The following is a 23,902-nucleotide window of genomic DNA, read 5'->3' as shown; positions in this document are numbered from 1 at the left end:
CGATTTAGCATTAAGCTTTGTATCAGTAGAAACCCGGTAGTATTTTTGAATGACCGTGCTTCCCTCCCTCATGTCCCCCTGAAACGAGAGATCTCTGTATTGTGGGTCTGGAAAAAAGCCTCTTATGATGCAAAAATCATCATTTTGCGTCATAAGAGGCATTTTTGCCCAGAGGCTATGGACTACAGCCAGTAGTAGGAGCTACTTCTGCATGTTTCCAACCTGCCCATAGGGGGTTGGACTGTTGGCTTTCCCCGAGTATTCCCGAGAAATTTTTGTTGTTGTGGAAACATGGCTGAACAACAGTGTACCGGACTATCAGACAGACGGAATCTGTGGCGGAGTGGGATAAAAAAAATCTTCCAGGAAATTTCGTAGACCACCAGCTCCCGGGGGGTGGGGAAGAGATGAATGTTCAGAAATAAGAGGTTGCTGCGGCCCGCCGTACAGGTTAGTTTGACCAGCGGGCAGCAGCGGTGGCCGGAGCGGGCAGCAGCGGTGGCCGGAGCGGGCCGGAGCGGGCAGCAGCGGCGGCCAGAGCGAGCAGCAGCAGATGTGGCGGCCGGAGCGAGCAGCAGCGGTGGCCAGAGCGAGCAGCGGCCGGAGCGGGCGATCACGGGGGGACATCCTCAGCGGTGAAACGCGAATGGGGGCTGGAGTATAACCTAGCTAGGTGGAAAGCTAATGCTAGCCGGCCACCTGTTCCATCAATCCTGCTTGCAAGTGTCCGCTCATTAGACAACAAACTGGACTACATCCAACTTCAACGAAACTCCTAATGCGAGTTCAGAGACTGCTGTGTTTTTGTTGTTGTGGAAACAACAGTGTACCGGACTATCCAGCCTGTTTCTGTCGCTGGGTATGAGTGGAGGTGGGCTGTGTTAACACGGACTTGTGCAGAAATTAGCTGCTTGTATCCAACTAAATGCTAACTGCTGGTGGAGTTTGTGACTATTAAATGCCGACCATTCTACATTCCATGCAAATTTACGACTGTGTTTATAATCGTGTTTACAGTCCACCAAGCGCTAATGCTAGTATGCGTTAGCTGAACTTTATGGAGCATATGTGTGTGCACTAGCTAAATGTAGTATGTCGTTTTATATAATGTCGTTTTTATATATTTTAAATGTGTAACACCACTTGAGCCACGGAGAAACGTTGTTTCGTGTATATGGTTGAAATACACACATTTGAGTTGAATGCTGCCTCACTGTCTGTCTGTAAACGGTAGGCGTAGTTTGGGAGTGGAGTCTAAAGCAGCGAAGCAAGTGCATTCTGGGATTTGGTGTCTTTCATCCATATGAGCCAAAAACACATTTTCTGGCTTATCTTGGCCTAGAAGGCACCAATTTCTATACTTTTTTCACATTTCTACTACATAAGTGACCCAATTTAAAGGTATATCCGTCTTTCCAACGGTGAAATATCCCTTTAACTCATAACAATAAGTTAACTTTTATAACCATACTTATGTTAAGTCAAAGTTGCAGTAACTCATAACAATAAATTGAGATAAGTTTAAAACCTTTCCTATCTTAACTTTAGTAGTAGAAACTCATCAACAGTTAAGGTAAGGACAAATAACTTGCATATGTAAATAATCATACCATAATGTATGGATTCAAAGTTTTTTTTTATTTAACATGTTTAACATAAACCTAGCACAAAAAGTAAGGACATTTGTGTTTAGTAGATGGGCGCAACCCACATACTCAGCACTGCTGCTCATCCCACAAATGCATGTTCCTTACAAATGAGGCACCATTTGAAAGGGAAAAAGCATTGTTACCACAGAGAAATAATCTACCAAACACAAATGTCCATACTTTTTGTGCTAAGTTTATATAAAATGCTTTAAACAAGCAACTGAGAACTGCTGAGACTCATTAGGTGACCCATGACTGACCCAATTAGGCCAAAGAGTTGAACTTTTCTAACATTTACATAAGCATACAATATATATATATATATAGCAAATGCTATATGTATTAAAATGCTCTCTGTTAAACAAAGCGTTGGGAATCCGAACAAAAAAAATAACAAAATGGCTCAATGGCTTGAGCTGCAAAATGTGTGTTTATTTACAAAAAAGTGGTTAAACAAACGCAGGACGTCCACAGCAAAAACATAAGAAACAAAAAAAACATATTTTTACACAAGGTTTTCACTAGCAAAGTTTCTCAAAGTTTCACATCACCTGTCTGGATTGTAGCCACCCTCAGACTGAACCCCATGCTTAGGTGGCCAGAGGCTTATTATGTTAAGCCCTTCCCACTATACCACTCTTAATTGCTTCAATTATCTCTCAATTATGTTACCATTTAGACATTTAGAATTTCACTGCTAATTTCTACCATACTAATAACAGACTCTTGAACAAACCATTTTCCCCTCAACTAACTTTAGAAAACACAAAAACTTACACACATTTTCAACTAGAAAATCTACCCTCACCTATGACCCAGCTATGGTATCTCCCACCATCGGCACACCTGAATGTGACTGCTGTAGGCCCTATATGAAGCAGCACTTTGCCTCAGCTCTGGTTCAGAGCCAGGGACTGGAGAAGAGTGAGAGTTCAAAATAATGGTTAAGTAACAGTTTGTTGTGAAATAGCAATTACTTAAATGAATAAATAAAAATGTGGTGTTTTTCCAACAGTGTCTACTGAATGATATGTATAAAAGTGTGACTGCAAATAAATTGTCTGGGTGCTTTGTGACCTGGGTGGGTTTATCATGTGTCATCCAAAAGTGACAGAGCCTTCTTCACACTCTATTTTGTGTCAACAGAAGACAAGAAAAGAGTTCTCTTGCCTTGGGACAGTCCTGTGTAATCTTATAAGGTTAGATTTCAATGCACCAAATGTTCTAAAAGTGCACAAGCAGTCCGTGTGGATGCAAGGCCAGTCTGCTCCTCTGTGATACAGGCAGTAGTGCTTCAGAAGAACAGCTTCATTGAGGTCGTTGAACTTGCAGAACTTGCATTTCATTCAACTCCATATAATGGCGCTTTTCCATTACGTGGTACCTGCTCGCCTCGACTCTACTCGCCTTTTTTGGTTTTCCATTACGAAAAAAAGTACCTGGTACCTGCTAACAGGTACTTGTTTTAGTACCACCTCAGTCGAGGTTCCAAGTGAGATGAGCCGATACCAAAAGGTGACGTGAAAGCGACAGAGGGGGGTGTCCTGAACCAACCCGCCATTTTTAAATAGTTTAGCCAGCTGTGGTTTTTTTTGCTGCCTCCAGCTTCATTTGAAACAAAATGTGTATTCTGGCTGTGGCAACAACACACCTTCCACGTTCTGTGTGTGTGTCGCGTTAGGTCACGGCAGTTTACTGCGGCGCCGCTTTGACGATCAGCCAAGCTGAGGCGGTACTAAAATCTGCAATGGAAAACGGACGCACAGTGAGGTGAGTAGAGGCGAGTAGAGTCGAGGCGAGTCGAGCAGTTACCATATAATTGAAAAACACCATAAAAGACAAAGGTGACAATATATTGGAACTAGGGCTGTCAGCGTTAACGCGTTAATCGCGATGCGATTAAGGGCCGACGTGATGCGATTCATTTTTTTTAATCGCATGCCGGCATTTATTAATTTATTTTACACTTCACAGGCTACTATTTTTACCCTTTGCAGCACCGTTACTTATTATCAAGCTGCCACTTCCTCGTAACACATCCTGCTGCTGCAGGCTTATATACTGTCTATGGCTGCAGGCTGCAGGCATGATGGAGAAAGACAGCAGCAATGAAATCCTGAATGGTGCTTTTTATTTTCAAAAACTCCCAGACGTCTCGTAGACAACTCAAAAGCCATATGCACATTGTGATATTGTGTTAAAATATCACCGAAGCACGTCAAGCTTGAGCTACCACCTACGAGCTAAGCATAGAAGCACAGTTAATGTTGATGCTAGCCGCTAGCATGCTACCCACTCAGGCAAAGCAGTATTTTGGAGAGTGCTACTTGCTAACCTGTGGATGAAACCAAATCCCAAAAAATTACTACAGCTCTTGCGAAATGGGTGGCAACTAACTGCAGACTGATCTTATGAAGTGTTGAATGTATGACACGCCAATTCGTATGCCATTATTGGTGTGTTATCAAGACGCATACTCACTTTTTAGCGTGTTTATCAACGCCGTTTGGCCTCCATTGACTTACATTACCTTGCGATTGCGTGTGAATTTACGCTGTAGCGAGTAGTATGAAAGGGTGAAAATCCACGTAGGGAAGTTGGTCGGGGTGGTGGATGGGTCAAACACAGGACTTTCACTCAGGAGACCGGGGATTGTGTGTCACGTGTCACATTTCCTTTGTGTCCTGCGTGTCACGTTTCCTAAACTCAACCGTCGCTTTCTTCTTTTACTAAATCCAACCCTGTTCTTCTTTTCCTAAACCCAACCCGTCTGCTGTATACGGCGCTGAAAATGCGTACAGATAACGTACAGAAAGTGGGCGTGTATGTTTACGCAAAATCATGATATCATGTTGCCTGGGCAATGCTGCACAGCGGCTTTAATCCAAGCTCCCTTCAGATGTCTGAGCTTCTCACCTTGTTTCCGGCCGCTCTACCGTCATATTTTTGGGCACTACCCAAAGCTTATGACCATAGGTGAGGCTTAGAACATAGACTTGATAAATCCCTCTTTAAAAAAAAGTAATTAATTCAGTGATTAAGATTGGGTTGTTGCGACAGCAAGTAGGCTAAATATAATGTTATGAAACAGAAAAGATACAGATGCAGTCAGCTGTGAAATATTATGCAATCAAACACTTGTGTGACAAATGTGACCTCTATTAAATTCTCAGTGACATCATACTTTCCAAAGATCTACTTGTTGCACTGCATTATGTTCTATGGTGTCTCTGTTATTATCGATAATTATGATTGCTTCAACCTGCTGGACTTGACTGGGCTGTTTTTAACTGTAAGGCTTTTTGGTTTGAAACACAGTTTAGTGACAGTGTAACAAATGCCTATAGAGGGTTTTCACCGAGGTCATGTTCTGGGTGGTAACCTGGATGCACGGCCATGTTGGAGGCACTTGGTGTAAACAACTGAATGGAGTAATGGAGTATTGTGCACTTTGGATACTTTAATACTTTATGTCTAAACAACAGAAAAGCTCATCAAAACGCGTCCAAGATGCAAAGGCATGGAAGGACTTGGACCACCAAAAAAGGCACGATATTTTGAGAAATTACAGTTTACTGGCGGTGCAGATCCCTACAAGTTGGCTCCCTCTTTTTGGATCCATGGCGACCCGGTGATTCTTCCTTCAGTTGCATATCCTAATATAGTCAACTACCTGGTTTTCTCGCCGAGCCCATACACAGCGGAAGACCTTAAATCACATGTGTCAAACTCAAGGCCCGAGGGCCAAATCTGGCCCCTCACAGGTTATGATCCGGCCCGCATTTCATTTTAGGTTCACAATAAATTTCGGCCCATGTAGTTTTTGTTTTGCTTTTTTCGACATTTTTGACGCCTTTTCCGGCAGTCTATGCTCTTTTTTTCAATGCTTTAGGCACTTTGTTTTAACGTTTTTGGCACTTTACTCAATGTTTTTCCACTTTTTTTTGAAGTGTTTGCCGATTTTTACGATGTTTTTGGCACTTTTTCCAACTTTTTTGGCGCTTTTTTCAACGTATTTGTCACTGAACTTTTTTGGGGCCTTATGAGGCCCAAAATGTAAGTGAGAAGACTACAGTATATGAGACATGCAGTAATATTCTCAAAATATTTGACTTTTTCTCTTAAATAAAAGCATGTCAATAAACTCTACATGTCTGGCCCTTGATGTGATTCTCATTTTCCAATGTGGCCCTTAGGGAAACTGAGTTTGACACCCCTGCCTTAAATCCTACAAAAGTTTGGAGGTTTATAACCAGATGGTGTGTGAATGGGTGAGGGAGACGCAGTACCAAGTCATTAACGACCATTGTGTTGTGAAGGCCAAAGTAAGTAATGCAATAACGTCTTTAATCAACCTAACCTTAACTGTATGATATCATTGTGATACTCAAGGTGTAGCCAAGTGACTCTCAAGTTTTTTTTTTTTATTTCAAAAACCGAACAAGAAAGAGTTTTCCCTCGTAGATCCTGGTTGAGCTTTGCCAACCACAAGCACCTCCTTTCCTCTGATAACTTCTGACATTCCTCTCCCTGGTTTTTAATAACTTTTGGAAGTCGATAATATTCCAAATGTTTTTCTCGGTCTGACCTATTGGTACAACCTAAAACATGGCAATAATTAACCATTTTCCTTGACGCCGTTCGGGATCTACTTCAGTGCCTGTGCTTTGTTGTGATGCGGAGTACCTCCAACATGGCGACTTCGGGTCTGATGACGCGTCTGATGACACGCCGTGAAAACCCTCTATAGTGTGCAGCCAGTCATTTACCATGCAGATGAGTGCACATTATTGTTCACACAAACACCAGTGTATCTGTAGCTACTGAAACAAAAGCTAACTCAATCTGAAACAAGTAGCAAATGAATGGAAGTTTCACTTTCTAAAGTCTAAATGCTCCTGAGGAAGATTATAAGCGTTGATTTATTGAGACTGACACAGGGTTTAAGCGATGTCCTGATTCCTTTTGTAAAAGATGACGCAAAATTACGCATCTTTGTCCAAATTTACAGCTCAGTTTTTAATTAAATCAAGTAATTGCAGAATGTCTTTATAATCAACAATCTCATTATCAGACATTTCAAATAGGTATTCTTAAATTAGTGAAACATGTTCACACATGTTTTTGTTCTCTGACAGATCTGACAGTGCAAACATTTGGGGTAGGCTAACATAATAAGGGTACAAACACATTGTTAAGTAAGCCTAATGTACAACTAATACATGAATTAATGCAGGCTGTAGAATCCATTTTGCTCACTATTAAGAAATTATCAAGTCACTTTGAGCAAATAAGTTAATGCTTAATGGATCATCAATCAGCCTGATAAACGTTAAAGGTCCCAAGGCATGAAAATTTCACTTTATGAGGTTTTTTAACATTAATAACATTCCCCCAGCCTGCCTATGGTCCCCCAGTGGCTAGAAATGGCGATAGGTGTAAACCGAGCCCTGGGTATCCTGCTCTGCCTTTGAGAAAATGAAAGCTCAGATGGGCCGATCTGGAATCTGCTCGTTATGACGTCATGAGGAGCAAGGTTACCTCCCCTTTCTCTGCTTTGCCTGCCCAGAGAATTTGGCCCAACCATGAGAGAGAGCCATCATGGCTTTCAAACGAGCAAAGTGGCCACTAAGGTCTATATAAAAGAGACTTCAGATACAGTATTAGGGGACCACTAAGGTCTATATAAAAGCATCCAAAGAGCACCATGCCATGGGATCTTCAACACAGTTATTTCATCACCACCTACGAGCTAAGCATAGTAGTACAGTTAATGTTGATGCTAGCCGCTAGCATGCTACCCACTCAGGCAAAGCACTATTTTGGAGAGTGCTACTTGCCAACCTGTGGATGAAACCAAATCCCAAAAAATTACTACAGCTCTTGCGAAACGGGTGGCAACTAACTGCAGACCTGTCAGACCCATCAGACACAAATGCATTTAATCAGCTTCTCTGAAAGCAGATATGAATGTGACAAAATAATATTTAAATGACCAGTTTCAATCATCATCACCATATTTAACAATCTGTCTCTCTGTTTGTGTTGGTATAGACGACACCCAACTTGGAGCTGTGCAGAAACAGCCTCTCTAGTGCAGATTGGTTCTTTGAAAAAATAATTATGATTCATGTTACAATAAGGAAATCTATTTGCTTCTGTAATAGTTTTTGCAGTATCATTAAGATAATTTCTTGAAAATTACCACGAAAATTGAATTGTCTATAGTCTGTGGTAATTAACCTTTTTGACCTTCAGCTCAAACCTGACTGATGCAACCATTAGTGATTCATGAAAAAATGGCACCAGAAGGATGAGGAAAGAGACAATGCAAGACTGGAGGCAAAAGTAAAGGAATGAGAAGATCCGTTTCACAGTGCATGCAAGGGAAGCTCTTACCTCTGGCTTTCAGAGAAGGAAGGGTCTTTATAAATAATGGAAATGTATATGATAATATTGGAAAGGACATTTTCCAATAATAGTTCTGCATGTTGTATACTTTGGATGATATTGTGAAATAATGCTGCATCCTGGTAACTGATACAGCTTTGCTTCCTTATGCCACAAAACAAATACAACAAGAAAGACTATTGTGATTCGTTCTTGTCTTTAGAAACCTCTGGGGTGTTTCAATAATACAAAATATTGAATATGTCTTGCCTGAGATAACACATTCCAATTCCAATATTTATGAAAAATAAATATAATCTCTGAGTTAATCTTGGAGATCAATTCACAAAACCATACAGCATTTTTACAGCTGCATGAGTAATGAATAAGCAGACAGTTCCAACACCGAGTCCTCCCTGTTGATCACATGAAACAAAAACTGATCACTGCTACTTCTTATTCATTCCTAAACTAACTTTGTCACCTTACTTTCTGCTTTGCGCCTGTGGAGGAAAAGAATGGGATGCTACTAGAGGGCGCTGCCACTTCTGTATAAACGTTAGTTTTTCTCGATTGTTTACACATTTTCTGAAAGCATGCCTCATACTCTCAGAACTCTACACACAAATAAAAAAAAAAAAACACAATGGGCAAAACCCCTCAATTCTCCTGCAAAATGAAACTTTACATTCAAAACAATGTTATTTCTTCTCAAAATGGTATTTTGTTTTCAAATGACACACAAACCATCATATGAATAGATATTTATAAGAACCAGTTGAACACAGATGTGCTCAATGTAAATCACTATGCTGAAAACACTTCTTCTCCATTTATCATAATAACTTCGGCCTTTTGTTCAGTGTTACACTTACTACAGACAGTACATACATACGTATGTTGTAAAATATTTGAGAATATTGTTTTTATACACAGAGCACATAAATACACTGTAACAAATATATTTTATTTTTCCCACAAAAACAATGTACACAGTGTACATCCCAACCAACACAAAGTTGCACATACAGTGGTCTACATACAAACGAATTTATTGTATACAGTAAATAAAAAAAATAAATAAAAAAAACCTATGCTGAATCCTCTCTTCTGTTTCGGTCTGGCCACAGCACCTCATCCACATCACAAGCAATATTTTCCCTGGCCAAGCAGCAGGGGAAATATCACCTAGCATGGCAAATCAAGCCATGAAAAGCATCAACTGCTATATCTCCACATGCGTCTTCCATAGCTTGGAGAAGGGGTTTGTGGATTTCAGTCATACACTTTCCAAAAAATGTCTCAATAGGATTGAGGAATGGTGACTATGGAGGGAGATAAACATCTAAAAAGCGTGGGTGTGTTATGGTTGTGCATGTTTCAGTTTCCTGTTTTATTTTGGTAGTCTGGTTCTCTGTCTTGTCTCGTTTTACTTCCTGTCTTTTCGTTTTCCCATCTTTGTGATTGTCTTTCAACTGTTTCCCAGCCTTTGTGTCACCTGCCCCTTGTTAACCCTCATTTACTTGTGCATTTAGTCTCTGTGTTTCCTTTGTCTGTGGTCAGGTCACTCTGTCATAGTTTCAGAGAATGTGGCGGACCCAAATGCAGAGACAGCAGGCAAGAGTAGTGTTGCTAGAGGATTTAATCAATAAATCACAGATATACAAAAGTCCATACCAAACAAAAGGTGTCCTGAAAACAGCAGGCAGAATCCCCAAAACAGGGACAGGCAGAATCCCAAAAACAGGAATAACAAAATACCAGGAACACAGAGACCAATGGGGTAGACGACACACACTCTCACATGGAATACCATACACAGTACAATTGACCTGACCACAGACAAAGGAAACACAGAGACTAAATACACAAGTAAACAAGGGTTAACAAGGGGCAGGTGACACAAGGGCTGGGAAACAGATGAAAGACAATCACAAAGGCGGGAAAACCAAAAGACAGGAAGTAAAACAAGACAAGACAAGACAGAAAACCAGACTACCAAAATAAAACAGGAAACAGAAACATACACAACCATAACAGGGTGGGCAGTGAACCAGTTACGAACCAGAGCAGCCCGGTGGAAACTTACGTTGTCCCAAATGACAACGTACCTGAGCTGCTCTGGGCCGTCTATCTGATCTGGTGGAATGAGTGTGTTGTGTAGGGTGTCCAGGATTGTGATCAGATGGGCAGTGTTGTAGGGGCCAAGGGTAGCAGGGTGACGGATGACGCCGTGGTCTGTAATCGCTGCACACATTGTGAGGTTCCCTCCGCGCTGGCCAGAGACTTCAACAATAGCACGCTGGCCGATGATATTCCTTCCCCTCTTTCGTCTTTGTGAGATTGAATCCAACCTCATCAATGAAGATGAACTGGTGCTCTACTGCAGCCACCTCTAGCTATACGTACACACCGCCGCCAACTTGAGCTGCAAAGAAGCTCTGGCCGCCCTGTCAAGGACGCTTGTCAAAAAGTACGGGGAAGCTGTTTGACGCTTTGGCCGCTCTGACATAGTAGCATTCTATGTTCGATCATGGAAAAAGCACAAGCAGCCACTGCACGGTGAATACATTGACACTAGAAACCTTTTATAAATTACATATATAATGACAGGATTTGTATTGGTTGTTGGTCGCAGCGGTGTCTGTTAGCAGTTAACTCGCTCGTTAGCCGCTGAACAGCAGCAGAATGCAGGCAGAGCGAGCAGCCGCCAGCTGTTGATCCGTGCAGGACTTCACCGTGAGCGGACTGTTTAGAGACGATGTGACCGGCAGGTAACGTTAACTGGTCCCTATACGCAAATATCATAAATGATAGGGAACCCAGCAATGGCGATGATGAGCTTTCCCTCCTTTTTCTCGGAACTAATGTTTTGGTAGGAACGAAAGTTTACATCGTATGTTTCTCTGGAATCAGCCAGCGGACGTCTATATTCCAATTGGTCGCCGCTGCTTGCCGCTGAACCGCGTCATAGCTCATTACCATAAAGTTGACCTACTTTCAACTTTCTGATTGACGCTCTGGTCGCTCAAAACGCCCAAAACGCGATGCCAACAGATTTGACGCTCCTTGCAGCTGAGAGAAGCCAGCTTCCATTGAAAATGAATGACTTCCAGTATCTTTAGAAGCTCAAGTTGGCGGCGGTGTGTACTTACAGTAGCTCAAGGACTCTCTGAAACACCGATGACAATTTCAGAAATAGACATGGAGTGGTCACTATTGTGAAGCACAATCATTATGATTACAATACTGAAATATGTATAATTGATAGTGTTGAGAGTATGCATCAATTGTGGGATTGTATAGGACTCACTTGCACATAGTTATATCGTAATTCTTTGACTCTTTCTGAATTGCGTTCAAATGGCACCCTGTAGACCTGCTTCATCCTCAGATTATTTCTGCGCAAGACACGGTCCAGTGTTGATAAGCTTACCCTATCAATATTTTGAAATATCTCATTGTTTTCTATTATTTTTCTTTGTATTTGCTGTAATGTTATGGCGTTATTTTGTAGGACCATGTTTATGATTTCAGTTTCCTGTTCAGGAGACAGACGATGTTTCCGACCACCATGTGTTGGTAATCTTTCAGTTCTGCCAAACAAATAGTAAAATACTGTAAATACTGAGTAGGAATACAAAGTAGGAATACATTTCCTAAATACTTGAAACATACTTTATTTTTACAATCCTACAGAACAGTCCACAGGCAATATTGTACTACCGTACTCATTGAGTACTGTTTTGATATGCAGTACTGCAATTTTAGAGAGTAGATTTCTTACCTATTCTCATTTCGGAAAGTCCGGATGATGGATGCTACAGTGTACCTGCTCAAATTTGGCTGTACTCTTTGCTCAGCCTCCCTCATTGTTAGACCATGGTTGACCACATTGTCAACCAAAGTGGCTCGGATCTCATCAGAGATTACGGTCCTTGGCCTTCCTCGTCCTCCTCCTCTTACTCTCACTCCTCCGGCTCTGGCTCTGCCTCTGCCTCTGTTCCAATGTTGGCATCCATTGCGCCAAAACAGAAGCTCACCTGTTGCCCTTTCATGGTTTTTGCCCATGTGATGAGTCAGTGTGCATAGTAGGGCAATCTAACTTTAGAATTTGAATGGCAGTGTGTTCCTTGTGAAAACAAGAGATTTTCTTCATGAAAATTGTGCCAAATGCAGAGAATTGTGTGTAGTGTTTTGAAAAAAGTGTGTTTTAGAACTGCAATTTCAGTGTAAAGCAGGAATTGTGCTTGTAGTTTAGCAGAATTGGTTCAGGCGGTTGGTACATGAGTTACATGTTGTGGTCATTGTGTTTCAAGTACCAGTATTTATGTGTAACAATTGAGAAAAACTATAATATGAGCCATAATTGTTACTCATGGGAGTCTCCAGGAAACATTCTTTAAGATGAAAATAAAAGCAGACACTTCAAACACTGTTCAAAGATAAAATTTGTCACTACATTCTTTCATATCCATCATCGGACTGAACTAGATGCACACCTGGCAATTATTTTTATTTATTTTATTTAACCTTTATTTAACCAGGTAGGCCGATGGTGACCTGGCCAAGAAAAGCATAGGCGTACAAGACAACAAATGGTTTCACATTCAATACAGTACAAGAATACAGAATACAATATGCTACATAAAGTGCAGAATAAGTGGGCATTACAAATGCCGGCACGTAGTGAGGTGTAAGTAAGTCGATGGATGTGCAATATAAATGAACAATTGTGGTGAACTACCATGTGGCTTTTCCAGTTTGGCATTTTAGATTTCTTCATGCTTATTGTGATTCACGCCCCTCCTGTCTAGTCCATTTCCTGAAAAAGACACCTAGTACATTCCCCACTGTTACTGTACTTCCTTAAAATAAGATAGGTTAGGTACTTTTAAAGAAATTAAATTAACTTTCTTGTTATTTTAAATGGAAGTTTGTCTGATACAGGATATATGTTTACTTTGAAGAGCCACTTTTGTTACCAGCAGCATGTTGTGAAGCATGCAGTGCAATGTAGCACAGTGGTTGAAAAATATGAACAAAATTATTTTACTTTTTTTTTGGTAAGCTTGGAGCTTCTTTTTGTCTATGGTTTGCATGTCATTAATATTAAGAATGCCTTGCAGTTAATACTCAAGAAGACCCAAAAGAGTTTAAAATTGAATCTAGTAATTCAGAAAATCAGAAAATAGATAAAAGTAATAGAAAATGATATACTTGCGGAGTTGTGTTGTGATTACATACTGTATTACAATACATGTGTCAACTGTGGGATATTGAGGTCCTTTTTAGAATATGACTGTATTTTGGAAGATGGGAAGTGTTATGATAGTTACTTATTGATATCTTCTTTTTATAAGCCTGTTGTTGAATGATCTGGGAACGTTTGACAAATTTGTATAACCTTATTAATGTTTATTCTTTTGGAAAAACCCACATACTGCTTTCAGTCAGCCTGTGTCCAAACAAAGATACCAACAATAGAGAGGACAGTAATTACGTTGAGTACGGTAACTGAAACTGAACAAACGACATTCCCATTTTACCTATAAGTGAGTAGACGATCAAGATTATTTTATGATTACCCCTTCCTTATGCATTCCACACACACACCACACACCACACACACACACCACACACACACACACACACACACACACACACACACACACACACACACACACACACACACACACACACACACACACACACACACACACACACCAACATAGAAGTTCAAAGTGCTTTACATGAAAAGCCATTAGGACAAGATACAAATGAAACCCAAGATAAGATAAAATGCATATATTGGATTTATAGTTTTTTCCAATTGCTAACACACTAAAATGACATGCATAGCACAATTATTTAAACTGACACACAGAGAACAAAACCTCTTCTCAAGTCTCCGAAAGTCTAAACATGTTCTGCTTTACACACATTTTGCAATTCGAAATGGCACTTTTTAAATGCACTGAACACAGTTCTCTGCATAACACACAACAATCTGACATAAAGTCACATGTTTGCCATTTCAAAACACTGCCATTCAAAATGACACTACATGAGTTAATTGGCCAACATATGCGCCACCTGGCCAAACACCTCAATGGTTAATTGTTACCACTTCAATCAGGAAGTAAGCACTATAAAAAGACCACATGTGAGCACCTCTTTTTTTTCTATATATTTTTTCTGCAATTTTCTTTTTCAGTTTACTGTTTGTCGTGAGCATATTTCTGTTCAGTCTTATGTAAATATATCTGCTGTGCATATGTTGCACTGACTTGTTTGGTTAAAAATAAAAACAGAAATGTTTCAACAGCATGTGTGTGTATCTGCAAATATTTAGATAGATAGATAGATAGGTAGATACTTTATTCAGCCCGAAGGAAATTTTAGGATCCAGTAGCTTAGACAACCTTAACACAACAAACACATATACACACATATCACACCGCATTCCTAAGTGACAGAAGAGGCCCTCTATAATCTCTCTCCACTCCTGTATAGACCATTTACATGGACAAAATGTACCATTGTTACCGTACTTCCTTGACATAAGAAAGGTTAGGTACTTTTAAGGAAATGAAAATATTTTTCTGTTAGATATTGAGGTCCTTTTTAGAATATGACTGTATTTTGGAATATGGGAAGTGTTATCATAGTTACTTATTGATATCTTCTTTTTATAAGCCTGTTGTTGAATGATCTGGGAACGTTTGACAAATTTGTATGAACTTATTAATATGTTTATTCTTTTGGAAAAACCCACATACTGCTTTCAGTCAGCCTGTGCCCAAACAAAGATACCAACAATAGAGAGGACAGTAATTACGTTGAGACACTCCCATCTTTCCCGTAAGTGAGCAAACAATGATTACCATTAACCAAATTGTTCCTTCCTTATGCATTCCACACATACACACACACACACACACACACACACACACACACACACACACACACACACACACACACACACACACACACACACACACACACGTGACATTATGTGGTTGGGTCTAAGGATGCAGTTACTGTAGATCACCATTTATGTGTTTGTTTATTTACATTTAATATTGGATACCTTCCAAGTAATTGTGTGTGTATATATATATATATATATATATATATATATACACACACAATATTATGTTCATAAACTGTATGTACTATTATTATTTTAAATATCTTTCTAATTTAGCTGCAGCTCTGCACATTGGTTCTGATAAATACTAATGTAGCGGGATGCCAGCAGCAACACAAATTTTCTACAATTTTAACTATTTTAATATTATGGCAAAGCATACTAAAGATGAGAGTGCTTTTCATTATGCCCAACAGTGTGTAGTTGGTTAGACAAAAGTCTGGTAATATGAATGAAGTGTGTGCCATGTGGTGCAAAAGTTTGATTTTGATAATGCTATATGTTGTTTTGGTTGCAGTGATTCATTTTGCAGGATATATGAGGTATTTTGCAGTTTGGGTGTGTGGTTTTGTAAATTGTGTTGAGTATTTTGATAAAACCACACTAGTTTGCAAAATTGTGTTTTAGCAATTGGAAAAAACTGTAAAAAGAGTAAAATGAAGTTATAATAAGTAAAATAAAGGTTACAGTGCAGTGAAAGCTATAAATAAATAGTTCAACATTTTATTTTAATGTCATGCAGTGGCAAAAAATATATATAAAAAATATGCTGCTTTAAAGGTCCAATGTGTAGGAATTTCTCCCATCTAGCGTTGAGATCATATATCGCAATTAACTCTCTCGCACCACGCAGTTCAAAGTACGTATTACAGCTACGGTAGCCTTCATGCTTCAAAAAGCCGGTCTTTTGCTCTTTTCAATCTCCTTTCTCTTTTTCTGGGCGAAGAAGAAGACTCCTGTTCCTGAAATTTGGATTTTGAATACGTGTGGTGCTCAATGTTTCCTTCTTCAAACTTGCCGGGGCCGGGAAGCTACGATACCCATTAGCAGCATTAGCAGCACCTGTCAGTTTATCATGTGACAGTGAAAACACGAAAGGCGGAGCAGTATGTCCTGTATGTCCCTTACAGGCTAACGTATTTCAAGATGGCGCATGAATATGGAGCGTCTATCCCAGTTCATGTGAATGCAAATGTAAAATTTCAAACCAAAAGGAATACTTGGAATTGATGGTGGTAGTAAATATTCATGAAAAAGGAAAAAGTTTGTGAACGGGCAACACAGATTTTGATAATGATAACAACTAAACATGTTACACACTGGGCCTTTAAATGTCCCTTAAGGCACAAATAAAGAGCTCATAGGTACACCAAAACAGAGATCAGCCACATCAGGAGGATTCAACATGAAAGTGGAAATGTAAACCGTAAAACAATGGGAGACAAATGCTGAATTAAATACAATAATTCACAAAGCTGTATTAGAATTTACAATAGAAATGCAATTAGTTAAAAATCAAATTTGCTTTTAAATTATCAAATAAATCATGGGAGGCTTTTGTGTTTTTTGGCTTCAGTTTAGGAACTTGTTTTTGTCTCCGTGACTGACTGGAAAAGTGCGTGGTTCAGAGATGCTCAAAGATCAAGAGACTTTTCACGCTGAACTTTCTGATATTTGCAAAAACCAGCTGACCATTATCTGATTTTACACATAATTTGTTATAGATAACATGATAGATGCCCCAAAATCCTTCACCAACTCTTCAATAATTCAATATACATTTACAAGCTGTTGGCTTGTCTAGGAGGAAAAATGTAAATAATTGAACCAATTTGATTACCAGCATGTTGGTTGCAAGACAGGTTTTTTTATTTCCTGCTAAACTACATGCTCATCAATATGATCAAAGAGGTAGGGAGTTCCTCTTCCTCCAAAAATACTATATATACTGACAACTAATTGTTCTAAAAGTCACTGACTCCTGACTGCAGCTGAAGGTTCAACGTGGGACTTCCAAGACATCACAGGTATTAATCCTCTTGTCTAACTTTTTAACTTTGTGGTTAATTGTAGTTCACATTCAGGCAACCATGCCCTCTGGTATGTTACCCAGTTGATCACTGTGTATATATCAGGACTATGTTTGTCTTTTTCAGAGATGAAGTGGGTTTTGTGCCTGCTATCTGCAGGTCTTTTCCTGTGTTTGCAAAACCATGTGAATGCCGGTGAGTACCTCTACTGTATATCAAATATAAATAAATGAAAGTCGTTCTGAATTTATATTAAACAGTCTCCTATTACAATTAGTTTTGACATTTAGATAAAAACTAAATACTGTATAGGAATATGTGCATATAGTATATTATAATCACTGAATTGACATTTTACACTTGAAAGAAACCTGCATCATAACTTTAGAAATCCATTGAATATAACATCAATATAAACATAGAACAAAAAAATAAAGACAACTTAATCAGAGACCAGACTAACTGAAAGATGTTTTGTGCCTTCAGAACAACGTTTGAGCAGGAGTGTCATTGAAAAGGCTGTGCTTGAAGCCAAGGCAACAGTGGATTCAGCTTATGAGTACTCCAGAAGAGTGTGAGTGTAAAACCTGCTGAACTGCTACACAAGTTCTGCAGTGATAGAAAAACAAATGGCAGAACATGAGTGTTTATGAAATACATTCAAACTGCAAGTTGTGCGCCACCAGAAGCAATACATCTCAGTGCTCATAAATCTGACCTCTCCATACAGGAGCCTTGATCGTGTGAGGAGGAATACAGCGAATCCTTCAGACATCCTGAGGTTGATGAAGCAGCCTGTTGGGCCAACCCGTACTGCTGTGCGTGCTGCTGACTATATGGATAATGCTGTTAAACTGATCAAGAGATCTTTGGAAAGACGTGAAAAACGCTCCATAAATGCCACAGGTGTGTATCTAAAATATGTTCTTTTAGTTTTCCATACAGGGGGCTTCAAGTCACAGTAAATATGTCTATTCTTTGTTTCTGGTAATTAGATCTGATCTCTGACGATGATTTGAAGGTCATTGCTGGTCTGACAGGCTGCTCTGCCCAAGTCCGTATCCCTTCATGTAGGACAACTCCCAATTTGGACAAGTTTCGCACTGGAAGCAGCAACTGCAACAACAAGTGAGGCAACTACCAAATAGCCAGATTGATGGGTGGACCATAAAAATAACAACTGACAATTATGTCCACAGCTAATTGACTGTTTAATGTTTTTTAACCTGGGGCCGAACTGAATTTTGCCAAAGATGTTCCTCCTGGTTCTCTGTCTTTTTCTTTCTTTCATTTCAGAAATAAAGGTGTTAGAAATGTTAGTGACCGTTGGATTGCTAACATTCTTTGTTGTTGAATTGTCAATTACAGTACATATTGTGCATGGTACTGTATCACTTCATGTGAGACAAAAAGAAAGTATAATAAAGGATTTATTTTTTTCTTGCCTAGACAAAACAGCCGCTTAGGATCCTCCAACACACCTTTGGCCCGCTGGCTCCCTGCTGAGTACCAGGATACAATCTCTCTGCCTAAAGGCTGGGACCCTGAGCGAAAAGTCAACAATTTTCTTCTTCCTTTGGTAATATATACTATATACTATATATATATATATATATATATATATCCTCTGATGAGATGGAAAAAGACAATAGTAAAGAATAAAGTATATAACAGTAACATTTAATCACATCTGCATTAATGCTTAACCTATTAGCTTGTGCCACTTTCACCAAGATGCTCATTGTCTACATCCTGTCCACAGGTAAGGGCAGTGTCCAATAGAATTCTGAGCACAGCAAACGCTGATGTAGAGAGCGATCCAATCTACACTCTTCTGGTGACATTCTTTGCCCAGTGGACTGACCACGACCTTAGCCTTACTCCTCAGTCTCCTGCCATCCGCTCATTCAGTAATGGTATTGACTGTAACCAGGGCTGTGAACGCACAGAGCCCTGCTTTCCCATTCAGGTCAGTGTCATACATTACACAAGAAAAAATGTAAAACAAACACACACACACACACACACACACACATATATATACATATATATATATATATATGCTAGATGCTAATTGCTTTTTGTCATCTAAACAGTTTCCCAGCAACGACCCCCGCTTTGGGGAGCAGTGCATCCCCTTCTTCCGCTCAGCACCAGCTTGTGGTTCTGGAAACACAGGCTACATCTTTGGTGCAAGCAATGTCCGTCAGCAGATAAACTCTCTCACAGCTTACATTGATGCGGGTCAGGTGTACGGTGAAGAGGATATCAAAGCTCGCTTCCTACGCGACCTCACCTCAGATAAGGGTCTGTTGAGGGTCAACACACAGTTCACTGACAACGGCAAAGAGCTCCTGCCCTTCGACAGCTCGACGACCAACGTATGTGCTACCCGGGCCCGCATTACTAATACCACAAATGCACAGGAGGTGCCCTGCTTTGTGGGTGGTGAGTGGCAGCAAAATGAATGTACAGACGTTCAAAGTGTTAGATTCATTCCAATCATCGTACAGGGCTGACAGAACTTTTTTCCTGATTTTATCTGACTTTTAAGGTGACGTACGCACCAATGAGAACATTGCTCTGACCTCTTTGCACACGCTGTTTGTGCGTGAGCACAACCGTCTGGCACGTGCTCTGGCCAATCTCAATCCTCAGTGGGACGGAGAGAGACTCTACCAGGAAGCACGCAAGATCATGGGAGGATATATGCAGGTTAGAGCTTAGCTGCATGGCTTCCAGAAATGTTGCATTGATGATTGGATGTTATGTTCTCACATGGTTTAATTCAATAATGAATAATAATGTTATAATCAATGGTTTAAAACAATAACTCAGTGTCTTCTCTGTCTTTCAGGTTATCACTTTCAGAGACTACTTACTTCACATTGTTGGTCCAGACATTCTTGCCAAGCAGCTCTCCACCTACCCTGGATATAATAAAAATGTGGATCCTAGCATCTCCAATGTGTTCGCTACCGCTGCCTACCGATTTGCTCACCTGATGATTCAGCCATTCGTTTTTCGCCTTAATGAGCAATACCAGGAACACCCTAAATACCCCAGCCCATTGCTGCACAAATCCTTCTTCGCACCGTGGAGGGTCATCTTTGAAGGTATAGCCAAGATCTTGAACTTGTTATACTTACCTACCTTAGTACCTTAATGGAAAATCAATTAGTTGTATGTATGTTTTTATAGGCTTTAGAAAATCTAGCCTGTGATGGAAGACTTTGGCCAATCACAGGTCATTGAGAAAAAAATACATTGATGATAGAATTACTAGCCTATAGGTAAGGTAGCCACTAAAGTAGCCATCCATTTAACATTAAAACATGATTTATAAAAATGCCAAAAATGATCATTTTAATAGCTTAGTATTCTATGCGCTAAAAAAGTATGTATAAAGGCTTTAGGTCGCCCACACGTTATTGTAGTCCCAGTTAAATATGCAACTTCATTTTATACAATAAACGTAGTAGGGCACATGTGTCAAACTCCGGCTCCTCGCAAATTTTTATCCAGCTTGCATATCAATTTAGGTTCAAAGATTAATTAAAAAGACAGGAAACTGTTTTCAAACTGCAATTACACGACACTCAAAGCAGAATTTTGCAGAATCGCTGACTTTGAAATTCAGAAATTCCCACAGAACCAGAGCGTTTGCATATTTAGGCTGTGAAACATGATTGTCGGCTGTGTGGCAGACTACTTTAAAATTGTAATCAGAAATCATTGTTTTGCTTGATTTGCTAAATTCTATAATGGCTAATTAACTTTTTTGCTGAAATTTCTTTTCAACTTGTATGTAAGAAGGCTATATGAGACATGCAATAATACAGTCAAAAATATTTTACTTTCGATTAAAGCGTAACTCTCGCCAAAATGCAGCCTAGGGTCTTTTTGTGAATGTACCCGAGTCAAACTTTCGTTTAAAAGCATATTTAGGACGGAATTGCCACTTTTAAGATTTACCGTATTTTCGTTTTTCGGTCAAATGGCCTTTTGAATGGGAGTGCTAGGGGCACTTTTTTGCTAGCCTCAAAATAGCTATTTTTAAAACACTAAAAAGGCTTGACACAACATGAAACTTTGCTCGAAGTATCACCAGGGTCTCTACACCTTAACGAAAGCATTGAGAACATTGTTTGTGTACACAGAGTTTACTAAAAAGAGAGGTTTTGAGCAACTCATGGTAGCTGTTGTTCTTCCGGTCGCCGTCCATCGAGCCAGTCAAAAATAGTCGAGGGAGGAGAATAAAGATGAAAGCTCCAAAAGCTTAGTTCCATAGAAATGCACGGATAATTCGTTGTTTTGTCGTTAGTGAAACACAATATTGACCTTGTAGTTGAAAAAGGAGCCTCATATGAATGACATTTCCTCCTATGGAGTCCGTTCATTCGCATTCGGAGATCGCCTATTTTTGACTGGGAAAATGGCAGATAGTGTAAACAACAACTGCTAACGTGAGTTGCTCAAAACCTCTCTTTTAGTAAACTCTGGGTACACAAACAATGTTGTCAATGCTTTTGTTAAGGTGTAGAGCCCCTGGCGATACTTCAAGCAAAGTTTCATGTTGTTTCGAGCCTTCTTAGTGTTTTAAAAATAGCTATTTTGAGGCTAGCATAAAAGTGCCCCTAGCACGCCCATTCAAAAGGCCATTTGACCGAAAAACGAAAATACGGTAAATCTTAAAAGTGGCGATTCTGTCCTAAATATGCTTTAAAACAAAAGTTCACAAAAAGACCCTAGGTTGCATTTTGGCGAGAGTTACGCTTTAATAAAAGCATGTCAATAAACTATACATGTCTGGCCCTTGAGTTGTGAGTTTCATTTTCCAGTGTGACCCTTATAGTGAAATTTAGTTTGACACACCCCTGTAGTAGGGCGTCCCTGATCAGTCTCTCTCAGTTATAAAAAACGTTGAAGACTCACTTTAGACGACATGATTCTCAGTGGGATCAGCAACAGTAACTTCAACTTAAAATGTTCCTATCTCTTGTGTTCTTCAGGTGGTTTGGACCCAATCATCAGGGGCCTGGTGGGTCGTCAGGCCAAGCTGAACACGCAGAATCACATGATGACTGATGAGCTGAGGGACAGGCTGTTTAAATTTTTCGCTAAGTTGGCGATGGATCTGGCTTCCCTCAACATGCAGAGAGGCAGAGACCATGGATTACCTGGTATTACACTCATTTAGTCTTTCTATTTCTTTTCTGTTTTGTCTCATTAGAATTTCGTCTGCATCTGAGCCTTTGCAGATCATTCATCATCTTAAACATGGCTACCTTTTTACCCCGTGTCCCTTTTTAGGCTACAACAAATGGCGTGGGTTCTGTGGGCTGTCACAGCCACAAAATCAGAACGAGCTGGCAAATGTGCTTAAAAACACCAATCTGGCCAAGAAACTGCTGGATCTCTACGGAACACCTGACAACATCGATGTGTGGCTGGGAGGAGTAGCTGAGCCGTTTGTCCCAGGAGGAAGAGTAGGACCCTTGTTTGCATGCTTGATTTCCACTCAGTTCCAGAGAGTCCGCCAGGGAGACCGGTATGTGACATAACTGACATTCTAAAGATTTGGAGATATTTGTGTTAACTGCACCTTTACATTCACTTTTACATTCAAATGAACACTAACATTGCACTATTGACTGACATGTACTGAAGATGTGGAAATTGCTGTGCTTGCCACACATTTAAAGATGAACAAACTTTCAATTTCAGACTTTGGTGGGAGATCGAGGGAGTCTTCACTAAGGCCCAGAGAAAGTCCCTGAAGGACGTATCACTGGCCCGCATCATCTGTGACAACACTGGTATCACTGATGTACCAGAGAAGCCCTTCCAGTATCAGGCCCGGCCAAAGTCCGGTTACACTAAATGTAATAAAATCCCTGCCTTTGACCTCAGTCCATGGAAGGAGAGTATTGTGTAGGTCCTCACTGCAGCGGTCTGACTGAAGACAGCTACATCTCAGAGCATCTGATTTTTATGTGACCTTTCTTCATGTTCCTGCTGACCTGCTTGCTTTGTTGTGTGTAATGAAATACTTTTCCTTTACCTACATTTTTAATAATGAGAGGGCAATTTTCACGTCACATTTCTTTAACTGCTGGAATTAATTGTGATTGCTATGAGTGCTTTAGCTTTCATTTGAAATGTGATATTTTCTTAGTTCCTTTTAATTTGATTTGTTTCTGTCTTTAAAATGTCATTTTAATGACTCATAAATGAAAGTGAACTCTCCAAATATGTCTGTGCATCACAAGGCATGTCTTTTTCAAAAAAGAAATATGTGGAATATAGTCTTGTTTGTCTTAAGACTTGACAATTTACATCACATTTAAATGAGTGTTACTTGTTACATCAAATAACTATGACTCTGTATTTCATTTTTATAACAATATTTCCAAGATCTCTGGTCAACTGAGCAACATTGGACCATAATATAAAAATATAAGTATTTGATTTTGCTGTGTGTCACAGTTTAAGCTCTTACACGTTTAATCTGCATTATCTTGAAACTTTAAATCATGAGAAAATGAGCATAATTTATGATATACTTTATACTTGAAAGTATGCCATTTTGCTTAGGTGAACTCCAAATGTGTTAGCAGTTTAATTTGGTTACCTTTCACCAAATATGAATGAAAATTAGGTATAGTTGATAATAACTTTAGCCAACCAATATCTCAAAGTACTGCATTTAAACACCATTTTATGTATAAAAAGCAGCTTTCCCACCTCATAGTTCCTCATAGGTTTGGTATTATCTGAGCTCATATCATTGTCTGTGGCACTTTACTGATTTTTAAAACCTCTTCAGAAACATTCAACTATGTAATCAAAATCAAGCACCTAGTTCTAAAATCTTTTGGCATGGTGTTTATTTTTGA

At 39.6% G+C, this 23,902-nt stretch overlaps 1 protein-coding gene across 1 annotated transcript; it reads left to right on the top strand.

The window, feature by feature from the left end:
• The first annotated feature begins 16,896 nt into the window (after positions 1-16,896).
• Positions 16,897-23,298, top strand: LOC144518239 (eosinophil peroxidase-like). The gene is made up of 13 exons (XM_078250752.1): positions 16,897-17,000; positions 17,130-17,198; positions 17,490-17,577; positions 17,734-17,909; positions 17,999-18,131; positions 18,453-18,582; positions 18,766-18,972; positions 19,100-19,451; positions 19,558-19,718; positions 19,861-20,119; positions 22,016-22,186; positions 22,317-22,554; positions 22,731-23,298. Exons 2-13 carry the CDS (start codon positions 17,132-17,134, stop codon positions 22,939-22,941), a joined length of 2,193 nt encoding a protein of 730 aa, XP_078106878.1. The 5' UTR covers positions 16,897-17,000; positions 17,130-17,131; the 3' UTR covers positions 22,942-23,298.
• The last annotated feature ends 604 nt before the right edge of the window (positions 23,299-23,902 follow it).

The sequence above is a fragment of the Sander vitreus genome, chromosome 5, assembly GCF_031162955.1.
Source record: "Sander vitreus isolate 19-12246 chromosome 5, sanVit1, whole genome shotgun sequence".
NCBI classification, from domain to species: domain Eukaryota; kingdom Metazoa; phylum Chordata; class Actinopteri; order Perciformes; family Percidae; genus Sander; species Sander vitreus.
This window is presented reverse-complemented; position numbering and strand designations above follow the sequence as displayed.

Coding starts and splice junctions, on each gene's coding strand:
- LOC144518239 (XM_078250752.1), top strand. CDS start 17,132: ATGAAGTGGGTTTTGTGCCTGCTATCTGCAGGTCTTTTCCTGTGTTTG. Junction 17,578..17,733: donor TATGAGTACTCCAGAAGAGT/GTGAGTGTAAAA, acceptor CTCTCCATACAG/GAGCCTTGATCGTGTGAGGA. Junction 22,555..22,730: donor AGAGTCCGCCAGGGAGACCG/GTATGTGACATA, acceptor TTTCAATTTCAG/ACTTTGGTGGGAGATCGAGG.